This window comes from Alligator mississippiensis, chromosome 2, assembly GCF_030867095.1.
Source record: "Alligator mississippiensis isolate rAllMis1 chromosome 2, rAllMis1, whole genome shotgun sequence".
Classification (NCBI taxonomy): domain Eukaryota; kingdom Metazoa; phylum Chordata; order Crocodylia; family Alligatoridae; genus Alligator; species Alligator mississippiensis.
The window spans coordinates 181,309,840-181,330,612 of NC_081825.1; the positions used below are offsets into that span (position 1 = coordinate 181,309,840).

Genomic DNA, 20,773 nt, shown 5'->3' on the forward strand with positions numbered 1-20,773 from the left:
TTTTATAACCTTCAATATGAAACCTTTTAAAATTCTTATTGTTCCCCTTTAAAAAGGTTAACAGCATCTTTCTCCAGCTGAAATGTTTGCTATAAAATACAATGCCTAGAGTTTCATTCCGTGAACTTCATGAATTAGCTGTACTTTAGCTATAGTACTATAGCCTAGGTCAGAGGTTGGCAGCCTTTTACTAACAAGGGCCAACCAACCATCCCAAGTACTGCCATGGGCCACTAATCCCCTCATGCCATCCAACGCATGCTGTGTTTTATTAAAACACAGAGCATGGAGCCATACTATATGGCTAAGCAGCAGTATGTGTGGGAGGGGCAGGGAATGTGCGCACTTTGATAAGGCCTCGACAGGCTGGATGCAATCTCCTCCTAGCCCAGATCCAGCTTTCAGACAACAGGCTGCCAACTCCTGGTAGGTGCACAAAGTATCATACATCTCAGTTTTAGCAGTAACATATAAAGCAAGCTCAAAACACCAAGTAATTTCATAAACTCCACAGCAGTTTTAGATCTAAGAACTACCACATTTTCATTTTGCTCACCCAAAATAAGTCTAGCATGAAGACTCCAGGCTTCACAGAGTACACAAATACCAGAACTGGCCTTAGGTGTGGGTGACTGCCCACGGCACCAGTCAAGGAGCACCACACACACACACACACACACACACACACACACAGTACCACCCCTTTTCTCTGGGAGCCCTTGTGGCCTCACCCTGGCTGCTGCCAAGCCAGCTGGGGACCCCTGGGTAAGAAGGCAGTGAGGCAACAAAACAGAGGGAAGGAGGCCATCCTTCTCCCTCCCACATCTGTGGGCTATGAGCCTCCCTCCCTCTCCATCCAGGGGGCTTCCTCTTGCCCCTCTGCCTCCAGCAGGAACCAGGCAGCTGCCGTCGATAATTAAATCACCTCCCAGAACCAGCAGCAAGCAACAGCGGCAATAAGAGCAAGTGAGGAGGGCAGAAGGGGCAGGGGTGACAGTGGTAGCTATGGAGGAGGTGGAGGTAGGGACTGTGCGCACAGCAGTACTTGGCCCAGCCCAGCTCACTGCGGCTGGCAACTGCCTGAGGAGTGGTAGGAGCTCCCAGTGCCCTTGCCACCACCATGCCTGGGAAGTGTACAGCAGCTGCCTCATTGGTGGTAGGGAGTGGGGGAGTGGCAGAGGATGAAGTGCAACCTCTGAGGAGCCTGAGCCATGCTAGCCAGCTGCTTCCTACTAACCTGCATGCTCAACACCACTGGCATGTCAAAATGCAAGTTCACCCAGGGCACCATTTTCCCTAAGGCCAGTTCTGACAAAACACTAACATGGTCTCCTTAAGTCTACTACAGTAATCAATATAATTTAAAACAGAAGGATGTCAAATCTTGGCAGTAATGTTTTTAAATGTCAACTGTTTTTAATCTTTGGATTCTTTGCTCTACATGTCAAATACATTTGTCAGGTCTCTTTGAATAAAATGACCACCAATAAAAAAAAAAAAGAAAAGAAAAGAAAGAAATAACAGAACAACAAGATAAAAGTACCTAAGTTCGGTATTCGCTTTTGGAACCCAAGCAAACGTTTAACCGAATACCACTACTATGTACATATAATTAAAACTATGACATCCACCAGAGCACCTTGCCTCATGTAAAGGATATGGCACAGAGAAGGCCTAAAAATCAAATCATGTTTGGGTCATGCTAAAAGCAGACTCAACTTAAGCTACCTATCTATAGATACACAAAATCAAAACTATTTTGTTCTCTGAAGTGAGGTATAAGAGGAACTGAACACAGGCTTGGAGATGCAAAAACAAAACAAAAACCACTTGCCTGAAGAAAGGTATTTAGTCTGAATATGAACTATTACTTATGTTATTTTGGGAGGCAAGAGTTTAAAGCCTAGAAATAAAAGTGTTCTACACTGTCATACTCTTCCTATCTGCATTACAGCAGAAGTGAAGAATGTTATATTAGAAAAACAAAGGTGAACTAAAGGGAATCTATTTGATCCCCAAAACATTAACAACTTTTTTTGTTGTTGCCTTGTACAAGCAAAGATCATCATATTCTTAAGCAAGCAAAGGAAACTAGGATTACTAGGGAGAAGGGGATAGTAGACACAAGTTGTATGAAAAACAGATAACAAGGAAGGTACAAAAGGAAGGCCACCAACATTAAAAAAAAAAAGGGGGGGGAGTTGTCTACTGTACTCTACCATGTTTTTTTCCTTTTGTTTCCAATTTATTAATAGCCTAAACAGAACAGTAATTATTTTGCAACAAATCAAAATAAAATTGGGGGGGGGGGAAGTCACTCAGATGCAGAGTTCCTGTAATACACCATTCAGCCCAATCTTCCAATCTAGTGGTCTAGATTGTTTTAGAATATGATATTCAGTTCTTCAGTTGCATTACAACAAACTTTGATAACTATATCATAAAAAAGCAATTTAAAACAGCAAGACAGAGCAGACATTTACATACCGTATTTACTTGAATACAAGACAAGGTTCTCCCCTCCTAACTGGCATGGGGAAGAGAGCTCCTTATCTTATAATTTCATACAAGGAAATCTCACTAAATACATTGCTTATCATTAAACTGCTGCCAAAAGCTTCATGTGCTCAGCAATGGAAACTATCTACAAGTTGAATAAATGCAGCCAACACTGAGCTGGACTATGAAACATATAGCCCACACCAGGCAAACATGCTGATGGAAATTTACCACAGGAATAGATAAGCAATAGCCCATCTGAATAAAATATAAGGTAGAGCCCATCAAGTGTGGTCCCCTCACTGACAACTTTTACCAATCATGGTGAGTCATGGCATTACATACAATTCACCCAGAATCCCTCTGTCAGCCACTCTCTTAGCCAGATGCATATGATTAATGTGGCCCATCTCTCCATGAGGTGAAGCTGAACCAGGCTGCCCTGTCATCTGCATATAAACTTTTGGAGCATCCCAGGACTAGTGACAAGAACACGTGGATGCTGAATGGGGAAGAGGAAAGGGGGAAAACAAATACACACTAGTATTCAGTTGTATGGGTCACCATGGCTTGAAACACTTTAGACTCTAGTGGGACCCAGACCAATGAACTATGTGGTAAAATCACAAGCCTTTGGCTTTGGATTAATATCATGCATAGCTTGTACTATATACAAGTAGGTGTCAAAGTGCTGCTCACAAGTGTGTTTTGCAGCTGTTTCAAAAAAACATGCATCAATTCTGGATAAACTAAATACATGGGTACTGCTCTAGCCATGTTTAGTTTCAAGGTTACTGTTTTTAAATGTGCTCCTCACTTCCATGTGCTCAGAGATGGAGGTCTGACAGTAAAGAGAGGGGGAAGAGGCTGCCAGGGGAAAAAGTTGGGGGGAAGCAGAAAGTAAAGGGAGACCTGACTCCCCACATTTGTTTTCCCTGATGTAGAAGTGGGAGGGAGACAAATTCAAGGCAAACATGCAATAATTAGATTTTATACCTAGAAAATTATAACAAATTTATGAATTTTCCATATATGGAAGATAATTACTTGGGGGTCAACTTATAATCAGGGTCATCTTCTATTTGAGTAAATACAGAAGCTATCTACATTTCCCTCAAATTGAGCAGACCAGTTTTCCCCATTTGGGGGATTTCATTTTGACCACTGATAGTCATTAAAAGAAGGCATCATGGGACCTGACGCATGATCCAAACAAGTAGCACTTCCTGCCATACCCCATGTGCATGGCAGAAGGCTCAACTGCAGGATCGTGCATCACATCCCATCATGCTTTCTTTTTAATGACTATCAGTGGCCAATGAGATCCCCCAAATGGGGAAAACTAATGCAGAAGATTGGTGCAGGGGAAGCTTAGGATCATGATCCTGTGCTCCCCTTGAACTGGTAGTCTTAGCCTATCAACTGAAGGTTCTCCCTACTACAGGAGATAGGAGGCACACCAGTGCTTGGAGCTCCTAGCTGTCAGGAAGAAAATACCATAAGCTGTAGTGCTGGCTGCAAGCTCAGCCAGTGATTGGAACTCTTAGCTCAACCATCTTTTTCCTTTGTAGATGGACTTAACACACAAATCAGCAACGGTTTAAAAGAACAGCATGGAACATTAAAGGTTTGTTCTTGAATAGTTCAGCATGTAAACAACTAATACACTTGAAAGTTTATTAGGATTAAGATCGGTTGTGGTCTTAATTAGGCTTACGACTGAATTCTGAAGTGTAGACAAAATCTATGAGGTCTTTAACAACCTCTATCCAAGACAACAGTTCTATATTTCTAGAACTGTGGCAGAACTATGCTTTTGATCAGTATATCAAATGTTGATATGCTTTTGATACTGTGGGATCCTATATCTCTTTGTAACTTAGCTAACGTCAAGTTGTATTCAATATCATTCATGATAAAAAGTAAATCAGAACAAAAAGGGTCTTTAGAAGTGAGACAACTTCCAAGAGTTCTAGGTTTGAAAAGGTAATGCAAGATCTCAAGTAGTTAAAATTAAGTAGCAGCATCTCACAATATATATTTTATTGAAATAGAAGTACTAGTCAGATAGTCACAGGACACTCTTCTCACGACAGGACGATTGCAAGGACAGGTTAGTTTGCATAGGACTAAACAGACTGCAGCCAACTTCATTTTTATTTGAAGTGGTAGTGCTTTTTAGAACTGGCTGGAACCAGCATGCCACTTTCCATGTTAATCTGAAAATAAGCCACTTGATCTGAAAGTTTTCCTACTTGAGAGCAGCTCAGTCAACAGTGGCTCTCTACTCAGTGCACTGATGAAAACAGAGTAAATCTGATGGCTTCACCTCCCAAAAACCACGTGCTTAGACATTTCCATAGCCTAAAAACATCTTGATAACAGCAAAGAAAACTAAATAATAAGACAAATTATATTAGTTATATCCATCTTTCTCCATTTACCCGGTCCATTGAGACTCTGTCCTTTTCTTTCCAGGAAAAGCACAGGTAAGCTTTCCTACAGAACAGGGTAAGGGGAACACAAGTAGAGTTACATACACATGCAAAAGACAAAGTGAACTTTTCCTAATAGTTTCTAGGCTACTAGTGCAAGAGAAGCCCCCATGTATAGAGGGTAGTAGATGATAATCACTAGGTGTCTATGTATAGAACTTCCAATGCTAAAAGTATTAAACCAAAGTACTATATTTACCTGAATCCAAGATGACCCTGAATTTCAAATGACCTCCTAATAAATTAGATTCTATACATGGAAAATTATTTTTAAAATTATAAAATTTTTCCATGTGTAGAATCTAATTATTGGAGATTCATCTTAAATTACTGCCTTCCCCCTCCATCCCACTGCTAAAGCAGGGAAAACAGTGGCAGGGGTACAGGCTGTAAGAGAAGCAGGGTGGGGTGGGGCAGATAGTGGAAGGTGTCAAGCTTGCCACCTGTTGCCCAGCCCCCCCATTTGCCCTGCTGCTGTGTCCCCCTTTTGTCTACCCCCCCCACCTATGACCCTGATCCCCTTCCCCCCACAGCTTCTGCCTCCTCCCCCAGCCACCCTCACCCTTGGTCCTCAACAGCAAGCTCTATCCCCACTCCAGCCTGCAACATGAAGCAGGACCCCCAGCCTGACCCAGTAGCAGCACCAGCAGCTCCCTGCTGCTAATCTGGCTGGGCTGGAGCTGTGCTCCATGTCCCAGGCTAGAATGAGGATGCAGCTGGCTACTGGAGCAAGGGCAGGCAGAAGTGAGGTGGGGGGAGAGCACACAGTAACTGTAACTCAGCGCCACAATAGCTGCCCGTCATCATCCGCCCGCCCCCCCACGCCTTATACTCAATTCCAAGATAAGCTCCCCTCCCCAGCCTTAAATGGGGGGGGGGGGGGGGGGGGACACACACGACCTTGTCTTGGAATTGAGTAAATGTAGTACTGTTTTACAAATGTGATACTGTTTTACAAATTTCCTTGCATGATGCATATGATCCTTCTGCCCACAGAGGAGGGTATAATCCCTGATCCTGGAAGGGTTACCATTTTTTTCACTGGTATACTTCTGAGGTCTTTCTACCACCTAGAAAAGTGAAGTGAAAGATTCTAAACCTTTCTGTCCCTTTGGCACCAGAAAGAGAACAAAGAAAGCATTTGTGATTCTGAACTGATCAGTGAAACAAATACATACTTAGAACTCCGCAGATGTCCAAAGTATGCCAGGCCCTTTGGGGTGTATCACATTTGGGCATAAGGACAGAGAACAGGGAACTGTTCCTGCTATCACATCTACAGAAAAATCTTTGGTATGAAGACAGGGTCAATTCCTAGTAGCATTTTACTTTGTGGACTGAGCAGCACTGAAGTTCCAGGAAAAGAGATACCAAGTAAAGCATACTGTAAACTACGATACTTTTAACAACTAAAATTATTTTTCTGTTAATAAAATATTGCAACCCTCATGAACAATTCAAATGAAGGTGGTGTAATGAAGAAGATGAAACCTTTTAAGAGAACCCTATTCATTTCAAGGGGACTATAAAAAAAAATGCTGCTCTCAAATACCTGCAGGACATCTCAGATGAAAGCCATTACTTTCCTGTCTACCCAGAAGAACTTTTACAATCTTTTCTCCAATGCCTTATGAAGAGTTTTTGTGCCTGAAAGCTTGCAATTAAATACATTTTTTTTCAAAAATCTTGTTGGTCTAATAAAAGATATCATCTCTACTACGAGTCCCAATTGCCTTCATTACTTTCCTGTTGCACTAACAGTGCTAGGGAAACAATTTGATCCTTGAGGGCCTCAACTGCCAGGTTTAGCCAGATTTATTCTTGAACCAACTTGACCAGTTGTAGTACTAATACAGAGGCAAGGATAAAATCCTTGTACTGATACTGATGATCCAGATTCAACCAGATCCTTAAATATACCATGTTAACATTCTCTCTAGAAACTAGTAGCATGGATGTCACCCCTTCTGTGTAACCTCTTTGACTGAAGAGGTTCAATTTAAGAAACATGCAGCTAGTTTCAGAGTATGTTTGGCGCATGACCAACCACTGAAATATTAAATGCCTTCTGAGTGGGAAACAGATGTAACATTCATTCACCATGTGAAGATACTCAAAACCAATTTTTTTTTGGCCAGAATGGAGCTCCCAGCATTACCTCTCTCCTGAAATGTCCTAGTGAGGAGAGGAAAGAGAAGGACATCCAAGAATCCCTTTAACCATCTTTGCAACAAAAGCACCTGCTGCCTGGTTTTCTTTTGATCCCACCGGCAAGAAAGACTGACTTCCACTGCAAGGATTCAAGATGTATGGCTCCGAATGTGGACATTCAGGGGGAAATCTACAACACACTTGTATACACAGACACAAAAAAGGGCCAACAGCACGGGCAGGGACTAGTCCTGAATCACGAAGGGCTAAACAGAAGGGAGAAAATTCCACAAACAGTAGAGAGAAACCAGACCACAGGGCTCCATCAGTCATTCTTTGCTCTGAATCCTTATCAATAGCTCCCTGCTGTCACTACAGCAGCTGCAAAAGAACTGAGCAATTATTCCATTCAAGAACTGGAGCAGCAAATTAATTCACATAAGGTACTGGTAGCCGACCTAGGTATTGACCCCAGACCTCAAGTCTCATTTTAGCTCTCCATCGCATCCTAGCTTTAAATACTCAAATCCAAATTGAACTGAACAGGACCTATGCATGTTCAAGGCTTTGGGGGGGGGGGGGGGGGGGGGGGGGGAAGGGAAGGAGGGGATGGGACTCAGACAGACAGGGAGGACAAAAGACCAGTTTCCCTGAACTTACGCAAGCTTCTCAATCAATACACTGCAAAAACCACAAAAATCATAGGGCTTGTCTACACAGAGTTGCTTAGAAATACCTGTTTCTGAAGTATTCATGCTTATTGGAAGCCTTACAAGAGAAGAACCAGCCTTAGTCCTTGTTTTTTTCTATAAGGACAGCCTGAATGGGTTTTTTTTCCTGGAGGGATGGGGGGCAGATGACTTCTGTCCACCTTCCTTTACAAAACATCTGTCTTGCCTAGAAGGCTGATTTAAAAAACTAGCAAAATGATGTTACCCTAACACTTGAAGTTAAGTGAAGCACAAAGGGATTTCTAAATCACCATTTAACATTTTGCTTTGTTTTTGCTACCATCTAAACTTAGAGTTGTAAATTGTCAAAGAGTAAGTATCTTCAGCAATCCCCCACACCTATAGTTTGGGGGGGGGGGGGGGGGGGGGAAGAGAGGATGGAAATCAGCATATTTCCCTTTGTATTCAGAAGTTTCTCCAGCAAACCCAAATATCACCCATTTCAATACTGGTTCTACCTCCGACATGAACTCTTGCACTTCTTTTCCTATACCAAGGTCACAGCACACTGCCACAACCATTTGTCACCTTACAAGCCAAACCGGGGGTTCACGTAGCTGCACTCCTCCCCTTGGAACCTATGACCAGTGATACTGGCCTACAGCTTAAGTCTTATGATATGCAGCTGAAACAAAGAAGTAAAAAGGAAGGACAGTTGAGACAAAATATGTATATAATTTTGGTTTTTATCTAGCCTTTGTTTCACTGCAAAGAGAAATAAATATCCTCTACATGTCCTCAGAGTTTGGTTACGTCTTAAGCCCACAGACTCCTATGATTCAGGTTATATTTATAATACATTCTAGGAAGCATGAATATAGGTGGTATAGATATTTCTAGGCTAGCTTCAAACTAGCAGGGTCCCAAGTAGATTTGAGTAGTCCCTCCTAAAGCCTATGCTGCCACAAGTACACTGCTACCACGTGTATTCATGTGTGAGCTGTAGCAACCACCCTTAGAGTGAACCTTGTCTACTCTGCACATACTTTACTCCACCCAGCTCAGACTTGGCCCTATGAAAGCAGGCTATAACCATAAAAGCTATTTGTCTCAATGTCATCTCAACAACCCTTAACTGTTCAGATACTATAAAAACTATCTCTTCCTTTTTTCCTTAGGTGAGAGTATTGAAAATGATCACACAGTCAAAGAAGAGCACAAAAAAAATTGTGTGATATTAAATAAGCAATTAATAGGTATCTGTAATCATCTTAAGAAAAAGTTCATTCACTGCAATGAAATCTGAACAACGTAGACTATTTTAAATGCATACAATGAATCTAAATCTATTTGAAGTTTCCTTTCTTAAGGGATCACCTCAATATTACAACAAACATATCAGCTTACTTACTTACCCCTGAGTCCCAGGAGATCCTTTTAAGGGTGCCACGCAATGTTAGCACTGTTAGGGGTATAAGTACCTACACGATTCACAAGATAAACCCAGATATTTCAAACAGGAATCCAGTCAAGAACACTCTGATCAACTGTGGACTGAGTTCTTTGAAACAAAGTAGTTGTTTTATTATTTTTCTGTTGTCAAGGAACAAGTGAAAGCTAAGAGCTGACATTTTCTGAGGGGTGCCTTGTATCTAAAGGTCAAGAACCATTGCTATAGCTTCTACAGCTCCTCCTAGATTAGCTGGCAATTTTGGTATGTTTTTCCAATGGTTGCAAGGACCTTGTTAGTCAAAGAACAAACAAGCAAACAAACCGAACAATCTCAGGTAAATCCAGTTAATTGTTGTTGCTCTTCATCATCCCAAAGCCAACAGAGCCCTTACAAATAATTACATTAATACAATTTGCATTTAGATAAGGCCCCAGAAACATCAGGAGGATCCACTCATTTCTTCCCTGAGGAAGAAATAATGCTATTAGTTGGTTTTGAAGCAGTTGAAAATGTCAATACCTTGATTTAGTCTTTGCTCAAAGTGAGAGATGCGCCTCCTCTGGGAGAATATGGAATTTATCTTAATGTTTTAAGAAATGAAAGTCTGAACTAGTGAGCTCCTAGCTGTCAAGGTCTGCCAAGAAACTACCAAAAGGTAAAGCTAACAAGAGACTCAAAAGGAAAGCAGAGATGAGAATTCCCCACTTATTTTAGTTTTAATTACCTTCAGTAGGTTTTAAGTGACAAAACAGTCTGCATGAGAAGAGAGGAAGTTTATTCTGAAAAAAATCTACACCAAATCTCTAATGAGAGATGACAATATGGAAAACGAATACATTAAGAAAATAAGCCTGATGTTACACAAACAAAGCCAAGCTTTCTACACTCCAATGCCAGACCAAGTTGCCTGAAGTGAAGAGGGCAATCTGATAATAACCAGAGAGGGAGACAGAAAGGACTCTACCCAGAATGCCAAGGGGAGCTGTGAAGTTTTAGTTAGCTGACCGAGACTCTACAGCAAAACTACTACAGTTCAATGAAACAACTACTACAGTTCAGCATCGCCATGCATGTGTATGACCATATTAATTACAAACGGGAAAGAAAGAGGAATAGTACTTTACAGCACCCCTCATCAGTTACTACATTTTTATTCTGTTTTGGCTTCTGTTTTCCTGATGATTCCCCCCTCGCTTCCTATTAGTTATGATGACAGATGAGCATCACAAAAGCACAGTTTAGTTTTATACAAGAAACTTAGACATACTATTTTCTTGTCAAATTTGACATGCTCTAGTTTTCATTAGAATGAAACACATCTTGTCCACCAGTATTTAATTTTAGACATCTTTTATTGTTACCTATATGAGCCCCTCGGAACCACAGCTGACAAAATCTTCACTGCATGTGGGACAGTATAAAAAAACCCCACAGTGAAAGACCATCATACTATTGCTTTTTACAGCCAGCAGCAGGTATAAACTGAGTAGAATAAGACTTCCTATGATCAGATGACCATAACTTCTGCTGCTTTTACTCACAGAAAGTAGGAGAGTCACTGAAAATTCAATCTGTTGCTACAGCCAAGGGGCCAGACCCAGTCTGCAAAGTCAACAGCTGGGACCTAAAGAGTACACTGTCTTCAAACCAATTTCTGTTAATTTGGCCCTCTGTTCCTGAAAGGGTGCTGACCCCTGTTTTAAAGGTTTTCCCTGGCACCACCAGCTGTGCAAAGACCATGCCTCTAAACACATTCAAGCTTTATTCTGCTATGTACCTGATATTCCTATTCTCCATAGAAAACTCTGTGGAAGAAAATTACTGAACTCTGACAACTTTTACCACATGTCAAATTCACTCTATTTAATACCTACCATTTTCACAAGATGTCTGCTTTTGAGAGCATCTAGAAAGTTTGTCAAGCCATCAATGAGAGAAATAATGAGTTAACTGCAGTGCTCCAAAACCACTGTTAAGATTCCAACTCAGCAATTAAAATTTAGTGCAGAGCAGAAGTGAGAACACTAGAAAACACTTTTAAGAGAGAGTTTAGGCTCTAGTCTGCATTCATTTCACCAGTAGAATTAAGTGCACCTACACTCAAACTCTTTTACGGCAGAAATAACCCCCTTCTGAGAGAAAAGAAGGCTTCTGCTACCACCTGGCAGAGCTGCATGGAAACATTCCCATGCCCCCTATCAGCACTCTCTGCAGTAGGCAGTACCTTCCCAAAAGGTGCTTTGTACTCTGACAACACAGCTGTTGTCTGGAACCACATGAAGTTGCCAGAAGCACAGTATACTTATACACCTAACAGCATGACGGTGGTTGTGGGTGTCTGTTGCCAGAACTTAACCTGATTTTACCAGCAACAGTGAAACAAAGCAACAACAGAAAGACTGCTATTTCACCAAGACGAGGTCCATACAATTTCCTTACTGTTAAACTCCAGACAGAACTACATTGTTTAGGCCTGCACTTTAGCACTAGATCTTTGTGCTGGTACGACTTATTCCCTTGCCTTATGGGAAAACAAGCCAATAAAGACTACCAGCATATTTAAGGCAATACTGGTTTATCTTTAGACAAACAAGCCATTAAGAATTCCTATAATAGCCACAAGCCTCCCTCCAACTTGAGTGTACTCAACATCTGTATAGAGTGAAATATGGTCAACTGATCATCCCAAGGGGATTAGTAATGCTGATTAGCCACCAGTGACCAACTAGCAGTAGCTTACCATTTTCAACTTTTTATGAGATGCCTTGATACAGGATACAAAGTATATAGTAAAAATGTATTTGAGGCATTTATAACAATGACAAAAAATTTAAAAATCCTGAGTGAAAACTATACACTGACCAGCTATATAATTGTGTGTTTATACAGATAAATGTATAATGTACATGTTCTTATTACAAAAGTTCAGAGTCCTTACTATACAGGAATGACATGGATTGAAAGGGAGTAAGTTATATCAAAGCCTTTTGCTGTATACTTTAAGATGCATTCATCATCAAAAAGATAATTCTACAAAAGGAACAGAAGGCTTGTCTCCGTCTTGTTCAGCCACAAATCACTGCAGAGTATTCAATGCTTCATGAGTATCAGCCAGTTTGGCAAGTGCCCTAAACAACACAGGTCAGGTCCTTTTAAGCGGACTAGTTATCAGGAGTCAATTTCATTTTGATTAAATGTGTACATATTTGAAAATGACTAATTCGCCGTTACCAGATTATGAATCAACCAAAGTGTTTTGTGGACCCATCAATGGAGATTCAGTGCACTGACTAATAAAGACCATAGTGATGGATTCTCAGAGACTAATTAATCCAATTTCACTGTATTCAGAAAATAATGGTTTAAACCATATCTGCTAAACTGTAAGAGTTGCAGCAAAAGATATTTGCTGTAAAAATAATGAACATGCTTTTGATTTCTCGGTCAGTTAGGTCACTGTATCTTTAGATAGGTAGCACCCATTTTTTACCTGGGGGCAAAGGTCCTGTATTTTCCCTGCTATAAAGTCTTAATAAGCAACATGTCACACTTTGGTATGGAAATACGGAAGTGCAAGATAGCATATTAGAGACCAAGTGGTTCAGAGACACGTGACCTTTCTTAGACAACAGCCTACAATCTCAGAAAGCAGGCTGTCACCTAAGAAAATTTATGCTTCTCTGAACCAGTTGGTCAGAGTGCCACCCTGCCCTGCTTTCTGCCTGAATTCAGATCAGCACAGCTAACCACCTCTCTCTGCTCTTTGTTATGGGAAGATAGGAGTACTCCAACAACTCTAAAAAGGTACAATATATGCATTTAAAGGGGGTGGGGGGAGGTGGAGCCCTTTGTTTTGAATACGAATAAGCAGCAACATTTTAATCTAAGTTTAATAAGGATTCTTTAGAAGACATTGAAACTTAAAGGTAAAGGTATGTCCCAATTGATGCCTCAGTGCCAGTGGCAGAGTTCCAAAGTATCTCTCGATTCATTCCAAATTTGGAGAAGGATGAAACTTACACAAAAAACCTCTTCAGGAAGTCAAGTTCCATGTACAGGAACGTTACACCATACCTCTGAAATGTAGTTATTCCAATTAATTGCTGCCTATGGCTGTGGAAGCAACATGAAAAAGATCAGAAGTGGGCAGCACGCAAAATGCTGTACAAGAACTATGAAGAACGGATGTAAAGGCTCCTCTGAATATTTTTTTTTTTAAATGAAAAGTTCATAATTTTACAAGAAGGAAGCATTTTACCACCAGAAATGCTAACACCAGGCTCCTGCCATTGTTGGAGGGAATTTGCATCTCAGAGCACAGATGCACACAGATACCTCACCGCAAAAGAAATTCCTGCCCAAAAGAGCTTTCTACTTTTATGACACATGAAACATCACAACCTGAAGGAAATATACTTCTACATCCTGCTTGCCACCAGATAATTTTGAGGTAAAAAGACTTTCAATCTTTATGCCTAACCTGGACAAAATGAACTATTCCAAACAGGAGACTACCACACCTTCAGCTCTCCTTTGAAATATGGATTTTCATTTCTACCTAGGAGAACTTTTACAATCTCTGCTCTTTCCTATGCCTGATGAAGGTTGTGTGCGCCTGAAAGCTTGCAAATAAATAAAATAGTGCATTTGTAAATATCTAGTTGGTTTAATAAAAAATATCCCCTCTTCCACAAGTTTCGATTCCTCTGAATATATAAAGGAACCAATATCTCAAAATGGAATTAATGTAGGGAAAGAAAATTCTGAAATCTAAAAAGTACAAATGCTGCCATGCTCCAACACAGGATGAACAAGCCCAGTAGAACCTGGCAAGCTATGGAACACTTACATTTCTAGTTTAATCAATAAAGGTAATGCAACATCCCATTTTGCCTAAGTGGTGATAATCAGGTGGCACAGGACCCAAGCCCAATATAAGAATTGCTTGCTCTTTAGAACAAGATCAACTACTTCAGAACTATTTCTATTTCTTTAATAGATCACAAGAAATTTGCTGCACAATTAGCATGTTGTCAGACTGCTCATGCAATCCCATTTTCCACAGAACAAGTCACAGCAAAAAGATAGATTGTCTACTCCTTTTCCTTACTAATACACAATTGCTTCTTAGTGTGCTTGGTCCAGTCCAATTTTAAGTGACTCAAGTAATGATGTGCTCAGTGTTTCCCTTCACATGAGTAACCATCAAGTCACAAAGCCTCCCTATCAGGCATTTCTTGCTTTTAGTGTTTATTTTTCCTTAGTTGATTGCAAGTTCCTTTATCCTAAACACTTCCTTCCACTTGCTCATGTTAATACTCTTCAAAGTTCTTGCAGGCTGGTATGCTCCTTTACAGGCATTTTGCTAAGATGCCTAAATTTAGGCATTTTCAGATCTAAATTATAGGTCTTCTAGTCTCTTAATCGGTTGTTGTTTTTCCTTAGCAATAATGGTTTTCTATTACAGACCTGCCTTCAAAAGAAGAATGTTTCTGGTGCAATCACCCTGATGCTGGCTGCTCTATGATGCGATGCCTCTAAAATTAGCAGTGCCATTTTTGCCAGAATATTGTAATACCATTTCAGAGTTCTATCCCATTACCCATGTAGGTGATTTTTGGCACCATGTTCTCAATTGTCAGCATTCTACTGGACAGTTTCCCCCCTCACTGTTAGCACGTGCCAGCTCAGACACCAGTTATCACCTACTTTTAAGAAAGATTTTGCATGACACATTAAGAGGCATGGATAAGAAAAATTGAGAGCAATCTAAATAGGAACAATGGGTAAGAAGAAGAACCTGGTCAGGAACTCACCCTCCTAATACGCACATTTTCAAGACTGCTCTGACACCACAGAAGCTATTTACCAAAGCTTACCTAAAGGGAATTACACCAGAAGCCTAGTTCTCCTACCTTGTTGCCCAACTGGAATCAATATTTTTTTCCAATCCAATAAACAAATATTCCCACAAGTAACAGGCAAACCATCATCAATTCACACCAGCCTTCTCCCATTCAGAGCCAAGACAGTGCAACACTGCCCAACCATACATTTGCTTTGACTGCTCTTGTTTCCCTTAGAGCAAACTTCCCAGATTACTGCTAATTTCATCCACATGAAAATTCTGTGCTAGGCCACAGGTATGTTCAGGTCCTCACTGTGCTAAATATTTGGCAGACTATGGGTTTTTAGAGCTGTGAAAGAAGGATCAGCTCTCAGGTGCAACACGAAATTTGTTTGAAACATGGTCTACAAAACACTTGTGCTTGTATACATTCATTTTTGTCTGATAGAGGTCCGAAAGGTTTTTCAGTATCTCTCTCTCTCTCTAAATAATGCAAATAAAAATAAAACATGGAACATCAAGCAAGACTGCTCAGTTATTTAGTCCTCTGGTTTTTTGAGATGTGCAGGGCATTTTCTCTCCTTCCCTTATCCTGTTACTGTGGGAAAGCTTTGTCAAAAATATATATTTGCATTGTACCTGTAAAGCGGTCCAACCAAGTCAGTCTAGCCTCCTTTGAAAGCTCATTCCACAGCCAATCACTCTGAAAAAAGGATCATCTCCAGCTGTCCAGCAGATGTTTTAATCTGAGCTTTTCAAACTGTTGTTTTAGGGGACAGTAGTCATTGTAATGGGTCACAGACCATAACTGAAGCATCAGGATCCAGTGCACAGAGGGATACACTGATGGCAGTCTGTTCTATTAAGGTGATGGGATGCTTGCTACGTTCTGCACAAGCTGAAGCCTTGGTTTTGCTTCTACCTTCAGATCTAGATATAGCAATGGATATGACCAGATCCTTACCTGCGAAGGGATGAAGTTCCCTGGGAAGCTGGAGTTAGAAGATGGCATTTCTCAGAACTGATGCCACCTGGTCTTCTGGGCTAACTGCTGAGTTAAACAGTACTCCAAGGCTTCTTACCACTTTCATGAAAGAGGACAGCTTCAATGGAAGGAAAGGAAAGTGACCAGACAGTTCTCCAAAGCATTTCCCCCTTGTGATTATTATTTTGATCTTGTGCAGGTTGTCCTTGTGCCAGCCACTCAATGCAAGTATTCTAAGCTAAACTAAATTCCAGTGGCAAAGATGTCAATCTTTCATAAAGAAACCTGCTCCCCAAATTGTTTTTGTTAAAACTCTTGGTTTAACACTTAACTTTAAAACCAGGTGACTAGAAATCCCTTTATTTCAACTGCTCAACCTCTTGAGATAATCATTTAACTCAAAAGGAGACAACTTTTTTTGACAGCTGCTGCACAAGTTAAGCCCCATAACTTCCTTGAATGTCACTCCAATCCCCCAACCCTACCCAATCAGCTGCTCTACTTTCTGCTACCTATCCTATCTCCTGCTGTGCTGCCTGTTCCCGCCCTGAGTCGTTGTGCCCCACATACAGAGGCTGCCTGTGCCACTTCTGGCATTCATGCCACAGGTTGGTCACCTCCGATTTCATTCATTTTCTCACCACTACATGGATTATTAAAGAATCATTTCAGTTAAAACCAAACAAAAACCCACAAAGCAGAAAATGCTCTACAGGCCACAAATCTCTATAAGCAAGCTCCACACTACTTCTTTCCAGGTCATGTTAAGTAACATAAAGATGTGTCAACCTATCGATTCTCAGTTTCAAGGAAAATGGGCAAGTTTATTTTTAATTACAAATTACAAAATGGCTCCTGGATATCCAGAGTGGCTTTTTTATTTTAAATGGTATTAATGTTAACCTAAAACACAGTAGGCTTAACCCATGCATAAACTTGACTCACTTATTCCTAGGCTACAATACGTTGTGCATGCTCATTCTTGACTAGGTGGCTTAACTGCATTTTATGAATTTCACCAAATTTCTAATCTCATGCGTTTTAAACCTAACCAGGTATTTTCCTGTAGTTGAAGTGTCTTTGTAATCCAGCTACTCAGTTTTTTGGCCAAAATAAAACTTTAGGTAATGTTAAATGCAAAGCTACTTTAAGTACCCAGGTAGTACGATAATGATTATGATTTATGCAAACTATTTCTTTTCATGAAGAAAACAAAAAGGAAAAGATGTAATTTATATTCAAAAGGGCCCTAAAGATGCAGGAAACAAATCACTGTAATTTAAGGTCTCTTAAGAAATTAAAGGGAAAAAGACATTTCATGTTTTAAGCCTGATCCTATAACACGTTATATCTATCTACCTACCTACAGACAGATAGAAATTAATGATCGTGTGAGTGCTGAGCTTCATGCACATTCAGCCTAAACTACACATGATTCTAATCCTAAGCTTGAAGAGTCAGGCACCCATTAAAAATTTTAAGAATCCCCAAAACTGCAGTTTCAATTCAAAACTTACTAACTACAAAATAATTATATACAGGAAAGTACATGAACTATGTTTCATGGAAAGACATTCTCAATTGGTCCCTTTAAGAAAGAACTGTTTTTAAAACAAAAAAGTTTCCCAATTTTTTAAACATTCCTGAAGAAACACACACACAACATTTGTAACCTAAACAACAGAGCCTAGAAAAGCAGTTGCTAAAACTATTTACTTGCATTTCTTTATCAATGAAAAAACAGAGTATAACTTTGATTCTTTCCATTCAGGATTTAAAATATTAGAATAGCATTAGAGATTAAAATCCCCAGGGTTGAGGTTGCTGTCTCTCATGGGGCATTCCCAAGAATTTTTCTTGCTACTAACTTTTAATCAGAGGCATGACAGGCTTCTCCTACTAAGATATTACCACGTATTCAAAGGGAGCTTGGTATTTCTGACACCTTTCACACTAAGCACCCAGAAAGAGTTTCAACACAAAGGAACAGGCATCTTGAAAGACAACTGCACTTGTTTTACCCTGATCTAATCTGCTAGCAAGACAAGGGAAGGTGAGAGCCTTAGAGCTCCAATCCACTTAAGGACTTTGAAAATATCCTAAACCACTGAAGGGAGACTCAGAGTTAAAGGGAAACTGTCAGGCTCCAGATAAGACCCAAACAAAGCTTTGAAAAACAAAGCCAAAAAACAAACCCCAAAAGTCAAAACCCAGGAGTGGTCATGACAATGTTAAGGACCCCAGGCCTGTGAGCTGCCCTGATCAAATACAGCCTTTCCAGCAGCAGGCAGAAACCAAAATACATGACAAGCCTGAGCCAGGGCAAAACAAACTAGACAAATGGACTTTTGGGGCCCCTGCTACATTATGTAGATTACAAAAGTCACTGGTCAATGGCCCCACATGCAAAGTGACGTGGATAAGTGACCACTCAGCTCTATAAACAAGAGCCACCCTAGCATAAAGTTAGTGCTTGAAACAGTAACAACTCCAGAGCTGGTTTCTAGCCAGCTGCAACTTGCCGGCTTCCTCAGGAGGGAGAACTAAGCCAAGAAAAAGTTTGCCTTCAGCAGGAAACCGAGGCAGGTCGGTGCTAGGGTTTGCCCCCAGGGTTTTTAGGTGCCCATCTGAACCCAGCACCCTCTTTCACTCCCTCCTGCAGCCACCAGACGCCCGGCCCCGGGGCCCCCACTCCCCTCCTCCGCACTGCTCGCGGGGAGGGGGACACAGAAGGCGCCTATGGGAACCAGCGCGCGGGGCAGCAGCCCCAGAGCCGCGGGGGGCAGGAAGGCGCCTCCCTCCGGAGGGAGCCCGCGGGGGCCCGCGCCAGTCACGTGCCCGAGAGGGAAGAGGGCGGGAAGAGGGGGGAGGGGCGGCGCCGCCAGCACCCCTCCCCCTCCCCGCCGAGGGGGCCTGGGACAGCGGGAGCCAAAACAAACCGGGACGGGGCAGGAGGGGACAGCCCCACCACCTCCGGCGCGCTCGGACCCGAGGGGGGAGGGGAAGGTGGCGGCGGCCCCCCCCGCGGCCCGGGCCGACCCAGCCCGGCGCAGGGAAGGGAGGGGAGGAGGACGACACTGGCCCCCGGGGCGGGGAGCGGGCGGCACAGCAGGGCAGGGCCTCCCCTACCTCAGCGAGCGCGTCCCCTGGCGCGGTCCCCGGGCTGCCTCGGCTCAGGCGGGAACGCGGCCCCTCGCCACCATCACCGACTCTCCAAGATGGCGGACATATCAGAACCTTCGAGCCCCCCCCCCTGTCGCCGTCACCCCGCCTGCCAATCATGCTGCCCCGAGGCACCCCCGCGAGCTCCCATTGGCTAGTGGAGTTAACCTCGCCTCCTCATTGGGTTTTCCCCGACCGCCAATCAAGCATGGAGTAAACTACCATTGGTTTCAGTGAGAACCAGGGGCGGGCTAGCGGCCTCCCGCAAGCCAATGAGGGCATCGGGGTGGGCGCCTTGGGTTCCCCACCTTCACGCCTTAGCAACAGCGAAACGTCACCGTGACTGGCAGATTTCTGGCCCAATGGAAACAGCAGACACCGTTCAAAAATAAACCCGGGAGAACCAATCAGCAAGCGAGCGACACCAACCGGGAAGACGACCAATGAGGAGGACAGAGAGGGAGAGGGAGGGGGAGAAGCCAAGCCAAGCGTCGCCACCGCCAGAGAGCCGCGCCCACCGCGCCTCCCAGTTGGTCGGAGACGAAACCCCCCCCACTCAGAACGGCTGAGGCGGCCAAACTGCCTGACAACAACGCGTTGCTAATCCGGCCCTGAGAGAGGGAGGGACGGGAGTGACCACGTGACGCGAACAATGATGACATCAGCGCGCATGAGAGATTTTTGCAGCAGTTGGGGAATTAGCTCAAATGGTAGAGCGCTCGCTTAGCATGCGAGAGGTAGCGGGATCGATGCCCGCATTCTCCATGGTCGCTTTTGTTTTCCTCCTCGCAGGTGACACGTCCCCCAACACAGGGCACATCTTCACCTCCCTGCTCAGCAGCAAAAAATCCCCCGCTGAAGTGCAGTCCTCAGAGCTGGGGACTCCCTGTGCCGGGGGCACCTCAGGGCCCACTGACTTGTATTGCACCTGCAATAAGCAGCTGCAGCCCCCTCCCTTCGCCAGCGCAAACAAGCTCCTGGGAACTGGGTGCTCCCCTGTGGGACCCCCATGAAAAGCCACGGGCTCCATTGCATGGTCAGAGGTGGGCAAAATACAGCCCGCGGGCCGCCCACCAAGGGATTTTATCCAGCCCGCGGCGGGTTCCATGGCCCAGTCCAGCACAGGCACATGGGGGCAGCCCGGGCTGTGGTGCACACCATCAGTCCCACCCTCCCCAGGCAGGGCCGGCGGCCAGACTCAGCTTCCTGGCAGCGGCCGCTCGCTCTGCCTGCCTGGCGCTGCCAGCCCATCTCGCACTCGCTGCTGCGGGTGCCGCACAGAGTGGGAGGGCAGACAGGCAGGAGGGGTTACCACAGACCCAGCACCCCCGCGGGCAGGATGTGCTTGGCCAGGCGGACAGGAGCAGCGAATGGCATCTGGGAGTCAGGCAGGCGGGTGGGGGCCGGAGGCCAGGATCACGGGACGGTGACAACACAGGGCCCAGGGCACAGCCGCAATCTGCAACCTGCACATCCCTGCCTGCAGACAGCATCCGTCACCGGACGGTG

General features: G+C 43.2%; 1 protein-coding gene and 1 non-coding gene across 8 annotated transcripts in view; one reads left to right on the forward strand and one right to left on the reverse strand.

Annotated features, from left to right (window-relative positions):
• Positions 1-19,344, reverse strand: part of PPP6R3 (protein phosphatase 6 regulatory subunit 3) — a 106,876-nt gene extending 87,532 nt beyond the window's left edge. For 5 of the 7 annotated variants that reach the window (XM_059722525.1, XM_014604221.3, XM_014604220.3 and 2 more), the window contains exons 1-2: positions 19,232-19,344; positions 16,082-16,220 (exon numbers count right to left, since the gene is read on the reverse strand). In XM_059722525.1, coding sequence (XP_059578508.1) covers positions 16,082-16,129 — 48 coding nt within the window. In that variant the 5' untranslated portion in view covers positions 16,130-16,220; positions 19,232-19,344. The remainder of the gene's footprint in view (positions 1-16,081; positions 16,221-19,231) is intronic. The other 2 variants (XM_059722527.1, XM_059722524.1) reach the window with 1 other exon arrangement.
• A 612-nt stretch (positions 19,345-19,956) lies between these two features.
• Positions 19,957-20,029, forward strand: TRNAA-AGC (transfer RNA alanine (anticodon AGC)). Its single transcript has one exon. It is a non-coding gene; the product is annotated as a tRNA-Ala (tRNA).
• Positions 20,030-20,773: the final 744 nt, after the last annotated feature.